General features: G+C 36.6%; 1 protein-coding gene across 1 annotated transcript; it reads left to right on the top strand.

The window, feature by feature from the left end:
* Positions 1-4,695: 4,695 nt before the first annotated feature.
* LOC127706015 (piggyBac transposable element-derived protein 4-like) lies at positions 4,696-6,480 on the top strand. Its single transcript, XM_052210409.1, has one exon. It carries the CDS (start codon positions 5,113-5,115, stop codon positions 6,439-6,441), a length of 1,329 nt encoding a protein of 442 aa, XP_052066369.1. The 5' UTR covers positions 4,696-5,112; the 3' UTR covers positions 6,442-6,480.
* The last annotated feature ends 1,372 nt before the right edge of the window (positions 6,481-7,852 follow it).

The following is a 7,852-nucleotide window of genomic DNA, read 5'->3' as shown; positions in this document are numbered from 1 at the left end:
TGGAGAAGAATGCACAAATATTGAATTGATCCTTATTTGTAAAGGGGGAATTAATTTCAGGAAAATATTTTCTCTTGGAAACACATGACAGACTTTATAGCTGCTTCTGAATATAGTCTTATATTATACAGTATAACCATGATAACAATACTCTTAAACTGGACATAAGAGTGAGTACTCATTTGACGGAAATTCAACCAACCGCTGTATTTGCGAAACTACAAACAATACAATGCCGCCTCCCCAGCAAAACACTCGGCCCCAGGACAAATTTAGTCTGAATTTTTATATTATGTTGATACTACTGAATTTTACAATTTGAACTTACAGTCGTGTGGACAGGATAATTCTTTTTGACCTCAAAACTTTCTTTACAACACGTATTGTTATTTACTCACTCGGTATTCTTATCCCGGAAATATGTTAGGAAGTTAAATATTTGTTGCTTAGAAAGTGGTAAGTAGCTGTGATGCTATTAGTTATCTCCCCTTTCTTTCCAAATGACACAATAGTGTTTCTTATATTCTGTGGAAACTGCTCAAATCATACCTGTTTAAATACTGTGTATGCGGATTCGCTCCGCTATGTCGACAAGTCGTCACCCCATTGGTCCGAAACCCAATTAGTCCGACAACCCAATATTCCGACACATGTGCAGGAGGTAAATGAAAATCTAGTTCACAGAATTCGTAAACATGGCATATGAACTTGTGTCTACTCTCCCTTCTGAGTATAAAAAATTAAATGAATAAATGGAAAAGACAGCACTTCCCGTTCGGTATGTAAGCTATACTATAATCCTACAGATATAAGGCAATCTACAACCTTGCAGCATTTTGCTTTCTACTACAAAGTATTACCTAGCTATTTAAAAAAAAACACTCCCGTAAAAAGTGAATTTGATAGATTAATTGATGTTTTTTTTACGTACAGTGGCAAATATTTCATGTTCAGGACGAGAAATAAATCAACAAACAATTAACACAATAGGTAGGTCCTGAAATAGGATATTTCCCCAATTAAAGAACAGAAAATCACGAATTAAAGAAACAAGTAAAAACTAATTCTGCAAAATTGTTTTCACGAATTTAATCCATGTTAAATTCGTGATAAAGGACTATACAATTATTGATAATGATTTTAATCCATGTTTACGATTTTTTCGAATTCAACGTAGGTTTTGCAAGGTTTTAAATGGGCCTCCGTAGTTCATAGACAAAGTCGTTCTTTTAGTAATTAAAGGATTGTTCACATGAATGCTAAATAGCAGACAGGCAAAGACTTGCATTATAAGTAATCGGTTCGATTCCGTTTTACCGGTACACAATTGTCAAAATTCACCATGCATATACAGCCTGGGTTAGCGCCGGCAAACTTTGAAAGAATCCGTACATGTACGTCTGTCTGTCCATTTTTATTTTATCGGGAGCATGACTATATCTAATTTGAAGTAGAACACTAGGGTAAACGAGTTATACTCTCGATGATCACTATTATTTACTTAAAAACCAGAAAAAATGCTTCTAATAAACAAATTGACTTTTAAATGCTAAATCGAAATGTGAACATGAAAAACATTAGAAATATAGTTTATGAAAAAAGTTAAATCACAAAAATACTGAACTCCGAGGAAAATTCAAAACGGACAGTCCCTAATCAAATGGCAAAATCAAAAGCACAAACACATCAAACGAATGGACAACAACTGTCATATTCTTGACTTGGTACAGGCATCCCATCGCACTTCAGCGTTACCACAAAAGCATTTCGGCGTAGCTATCAACAGGATAAAGTCACAATGACACCATCTCACTTCAGCGTCAAACCATCGCACTTCAGAGTGACCGTCGTGGTTCGGAATACCATCACGGTTCACACACACACACACACACACACACATACATATTGTAATCGGAGAGCATGATTCGTCTTACAAAATCACTTTGTTTCTTCCGGGACTCGAACGCGGGATCCCTGTGTTACAAGGCAGCGCTCTAACCGACTGGGCTAAAGAAGAACTTCCCTAGCTCAACCGCTTACAACTGGCTAAATATCTACTACATGTCACATAACCCCCTCCTTAAGAGTCATCATACCATTATGACTCTCATAACACACCTTTGTCTCCATCGGGACTCGGCCGGGACCTCTGTGTAACAAGGCAGTGTTCTAATCGACTGAGCTCAAGAAGTACTTCCCTAGCTCAACCGCTTACGGCTGGCTCAGTATCTACTACATGTACCAAAGGAAGCTATCTCGTCACACTTCCCCTCCTCAAGATTCATCATACCATTATGACCCCCATAACACAACTGTTTCTCCTCCGTGACACGAACCCACCTCAAGAGTGATCATACCATTATGACTCAAACAACACATACCCTGGCTAGAAATCCTCTCTTACCGCCGTGGGTTTTTAAGTTGAGCTCCAATTATAACCGGAGAGCTGGATTCGTCTTACAAAATCACGTTGTCTCCTGCGGGACTCGAACTCGTCACCTCTGTGTTACAAGGCAACGCATCTAACCGGCTGAGCTAAAGAAGTATTTCCCTAGCTTACGTCTACCGAAGTAGCTACTACATGTACTAAGGGAAGCAATCCCGTAACACTTTATTTAAACATTCCCCTTTTCCCTTCTAAATTCTATATATATAAATATATATGTATATAAATGCCTAAGAATGTAACTTTATCACGCTAATGAGTGTTATAAAAATAGTTGTTATATTTTATTTCGCTAAACAAATTAGCTTCATCAGGCGCGTGCATCCATTAAGGTAAAATCGGATGCTGTTTGGAAAATTTTGCAACTTTTCGTACCTCTTTTAAATATAGTTTTGCAGCTTTTTGTACATTGCGTTTAACCTCCTTTCTGCCATAGGGCCGATTTGGCCGATGCAGAAACAGTACCTTTGACTGCCAAGGATCGGCCCAAAGCCGATGTTGTTTTCCGCTGTGACGTTGTTCCTTGACGTCATAGAGAATTTGCAGCGCCCAGCGAAGCCGGCGTGGAAAGAAAATCAGCCGTTGTTCAGAGTTCTGCTACCGGGCTCATTGACTTTTCTTTCGATGAAGCCCCATCATGATCCAGCCATCCTTATTATTACATTATTACCCAGAAGTGCATTGTCATTTGATTACATTCACATATTTCTTTTGATTGATTTTTCCAAATAAACGGATATGTTTAAAAGTCGTCCCAGCTCCAATATCTTCATTGTATAAATGCGTCTTTATCATACTCCGGGTGCCTTCGGCTGTTATCTGCTCTTTGGTCGGGTTGTTGTCTCTTTGCCATATTCCCCATTTCTTTTCTCAATTTTATGATATAGGAATAAAACCAAATTTTTTTTTATTTTGTTGACGTGCATATGGACCAATGAGGGACTTAAAAAGCATAAATCATTTATCATTCTAATATGACGTCCTTGTTACGCCTTGGAAACAAAGCCGTGTTCTAATTAGCACAAAATATGTTTGACACCTGGGCACAAATTTACTGTTTATATTTTCGTTATTTTCATTGTTATTCTAATAAAGTATATATATTTTAGCAGCTTACATAAACTTTTATTATGTATTGTTTATCAAACAACACATATTTACCCTGCTTTTAGTTTTTAAAGTAATTAAATATGAAAATGTAATGTACAGACTCCATTGGGAGGAAACGAGAACAGCCAAACATTTTTAAGGTATTTTCGTGCGCTTCGACCTATAAAAATACTGTATTTGCCCTATTAGAATCGACATAACACTCAGTGTAAAATATAGACAAATATAATGACTACCCATGTTAAAATGAGCATAGAGCATGACATGAAGGAATTATTTTTTAAGTTATATTTTTTTATTGCATTTATCCCTCTATAAACTTTTCATAATCGTCTTCGACTTTTTACTTCGGTTTTAAGCGCGGAAACCAAAACCAGGTCGGACGGACGGGTGGTCAAAGTTAACACTTAAGAGTCACTTAATGCCGCCTCCGGTGGGTGGGGGCATAAACAGAAACAATTATGATTCCGGCGTATCGAGTACCAACACGTTAATTTCTGAATACTGTGTACCATTCCTTTGAGTACAGAATACTCTTTTTTTCATGTACCTGGAATATCACGTGCCAAAAGGGGGTATCCCTCATACACACAACAACAAAAAAACGCGCCGATTTTAAAAATGTACCTTTGACTGCTTTGGCCGATGTGCAGCATCAATGACGTAATCTTGACGTCATAGACCTTGAGCAGCGCTGAAGAAAACATGGCTGCAATTGAACCTAATCCATGGTTCCGTGTTCTCCCACCAGAGCCAATGAATGACCCACCGTTTAATAGAGCACCCACTGGACCCATTAATATGCCGCCCAGAGATGCCGCGCCAATAGCTTACTTTTATTTGCTGTTTTCTATTGACCTTATCAAAGAGTTTGTCAAACAAACAAACAGGTTGGTAAAATAATCTTTTCTGAGTTAGTTTATAGTTACTAGACGTATCTTTCATAGCCATATTGCAATTTTTTACCATCAATATAGAACCAACGCGCCGTTGATATGTTAATGACACAGTCAATAAAATAATCAACAAAGTCATACAATTTAAGTCTTTGTGATTACAAGTTGTTTCATTTTATGACATTGTTCTTTCTAAAACATAATTTAGAAATTTTTTGAACACTTTTTCACTTTTATATCCACCTGCTGAAATGGTATGTGTAGACCGGTCAAGATAATAGAAAGACAGCCTAACACGACTGTTTGTTCGTTCAGCTCAATAAAGAGTAATGAACATTATGTTTTTCTGTGGTTGCGTTGCAGCTTGCTCAGATACAGGGGAAGCGCCCCAATGACAGGATATAAAATATCACAAAAGCACGTGTAACTCAAAAGAAACGGTTATTCGGGCAGTATACGAAAACAAAACATTAAAAAGAACGGATATAAGTTACTGGCACGAAGACATCAACAAATCACCAAATCCAAAAACAAATGAAGAAAATAAAAATAACCCCACTTAATCACCACCACCAAAAAATATACATTTTCAAAGTAATATGGTCGTTCCCTTAAAAAAATAGATATTTACATAAAAGATTCTACGACTTTATATAATAAATGTATATGATTATTTTTGATTTTTTTTGTAGATATGCAAAGAATCTTTGTAATGAAACCATTCGCCAAACCAGTCGATTTTCGAGAAAAATGCAGTGGCAGAAGGAGGGTAAACTGACCATACCTGAGTTTAAGGGATTCCTTGCCGTTTTTTATAACATGGGCTTAATTAGGAAAGTATCATTTGAAGAATATTGGAATAAGCACAGTCCATCTCAGTCTACACCCTGGTTCCGTTGTATGTTCAGTCGAAACCGATTCCAAAACATCTTAAAATTTTTGCACCTAGTGGACACCAAAAAACTCCCTAAGCGTAATGATCCAGCTTACAAACCATCTCAAAGGTTCAAACCGTTACTTGATTTCGTTAACAGGAAATTTTTACGGTATTATAATCCCCGCAGAGAACTTGCTGTAGATGAATCCCTTGTTGGTACAAAAGGAAAGACAAGTATGTTACAGTATATACCAAGTAAACGTTCAAGGTTTGGCGTTAAATTCTGGATGTTGGTCGAGTCCGTCACCGGGTATGTTTTACAGATGGATGTATATCACGGGAAACGTTTCGATCCCACTCCTGCTGGAACATTACAAGGAACAAATGTAGTAATAAATTTAATGAAGAATTCGCATCTTCTTGGGAAAGGCTTTCATGTTTTCGCCGATAGCTTTTTTGCTTCACTTAATTTAGCTAACAAATTATTGAGAGAGCGTACGTATCTCACAGGCACAATGAGAACTAATAGACCTATGCCACAGATGATAAAAAATGCACGTCCGCAGGCAGGGAATGCTGTTTACGCTAGACAAAGACAAATCATGCTTTGCCGTTTCCGCGACCACAACAGAAAAAAACCCGTCACATTGGTGTCTACTTACTACAATGCTATTGATACACTAAACGGTAAACCTAGGATCATAGGCGCGTATAATACATTTATGGGCGGTGTCGACCTTAGCGACCAATTGATTGGCGCATATAATGATCACAGGAAATGCAGTAAAGTATGGAAAAAAATTATATATCACATATTTCACCGCATTATGTTAAACGCGTATATTCTATACAGTCATAACACCTCATTACCGGTTATGTCCCGACTTCAGTTCAACCAATCTGTAATAGAAAGTTTAGCGTCCGCTCATTTGACACACAGACATGGTAACGTGAATCGGCAAGCAAGAGTGAAAAAACTTGACGGTCGAAAAGAACGAGATTGTGTCGTTTGTTCCGACAGAAAGCGAAATATAAGAAAAAGATCAAGAACCTCTTGTGTGCACTGTACCAGAGGACTACATGCAGCTTGCCTTCAGAGGCACGAATGTTAATCAGAAATACATTGTTAATATTGTATTATATAATTACATTTGTCTGGTGTCTTTTATTGTCCAAAGTGCCTCAGTATGTGGTACACATTTACGAGAGATTTTAAACATTTACACAAATTAAAAATGTACCTTCTTTCACAATTCGCATTATATTTCGGCGGCAGATATGTTTTAATATTTATAATTTCACCACGAAAAAACATTTTTGTTTTAATGTCCTTTCAGTCAGGATTCTACTTCGTCATAATTATCTCCCCATTACGCCACCTAATTTTTATAATCGTATAAATGGAAGCCATTGTAGTGATGACGCGCTGTCAATTTAGCCCTTGAAAACCGATAAATTTATCCACATAGTATCAGTACGATCCTTATACGCCAGTTGTATTTTAAAAGACAAATGTATCTACTAGCTTTTGAGCATCATTTAATGTACTTTTATGCATTTGTTCAACTTTAAAAAAAATATTGTCTGATCGGTTGTCAGGGGGAATTTTCGAAAGTTCAAAAATATTTAAAAAAATTCTAATTGAGTATTTCGTGGAAGGGCAGACTAAAAATATTCAGAGGTTGAAGAATGATTACCGTAGATAACACACACAAAAACTGAAATTTTTTTGAAGTTATTCATTTTCAAGACCCAACAGAAAAGTTTGTCGTCAAGTACTTTTAGTAAAATTTTGTTATTCGAACACACCTACTCTGTTTTTATGACTCATTAGAAAGGTATTTCATTTGACCCATATATTTCACCTTTTAGTACAGTACATTTTTTTATATTATTTTATCAACCTACAGCCTAAATATATAAATTTGAGAGCGATAAATCAACAAAGCAGACAGCTGTGTGGTGTCATCAAAACGAGCAATCCTATGCAGGTACCATGCACAATAGCGTGACGTTATCAATTGTTGTAAAGGTTGCCATGGCGCTGTTTGAAAACGTACGACGCCGGGCCGATTCTTGGCAGTCAAAGGTAAAGCGTTTTCCAATATATTGGCAGTCAAAGGGTTAATACATCAGAACAAAAAATTGTGTTAGTAAATAGTATAAAGTTCAACATTTATTCCTTTTGTTTATATAATGTATAAATAAATGAAAAAAAATGTTCTCATGCACAGAATAATATACTCAAGAAAAAATGAATTAGAAAAACGAGTGTTTCTATATATACATGTATATATAAGAGATGTATATATGTAGCACTCAGAAACGTGTTCATTTCCCAAACGTGTCCATATGACGTCACTGAACTGCAAAACATGTCTAGTTGTTAAAGGGCGCCAAGGCGTGTCCTTTTTATGAACGCCAAATCGTGTCCACTCAAAACAAACCGCCCAAACGTGTCCAATCCCCTAAAAGTTTTATCTAGCACTAATTGTATAGTTTTATTGTTGATATTCACCCCAT

Source organism: Mytilus californianus, unplaced genomic scaffold, assembly GCF_021869535.1.
Source record: "Mytilus californianus isolate M0D057914Y unplaced genomic scaffold, xbMytCali1.0.p SCAF_6, whole genome shotgun sequence".
Lineage (NCBI taxonomy): Eukaryota > Metazoa > Mollusca > Bivalvia > Mytilida > Mytilidae > Mytilus > Mytilus californianus.
Note: the sequence above shows the minus strand (reverse complement) of the source record. Positions and strands in the feature narration are given on the sequence as shown.

Coding starts and splice junctions, on each gene's coding strand:
- LOC127706015 (XM_052210409.1), top strand. CDS start 5,113: ATGTATATGATTATTTTTGATTTTTTTTGTAGATATGCAAAGAATCTT.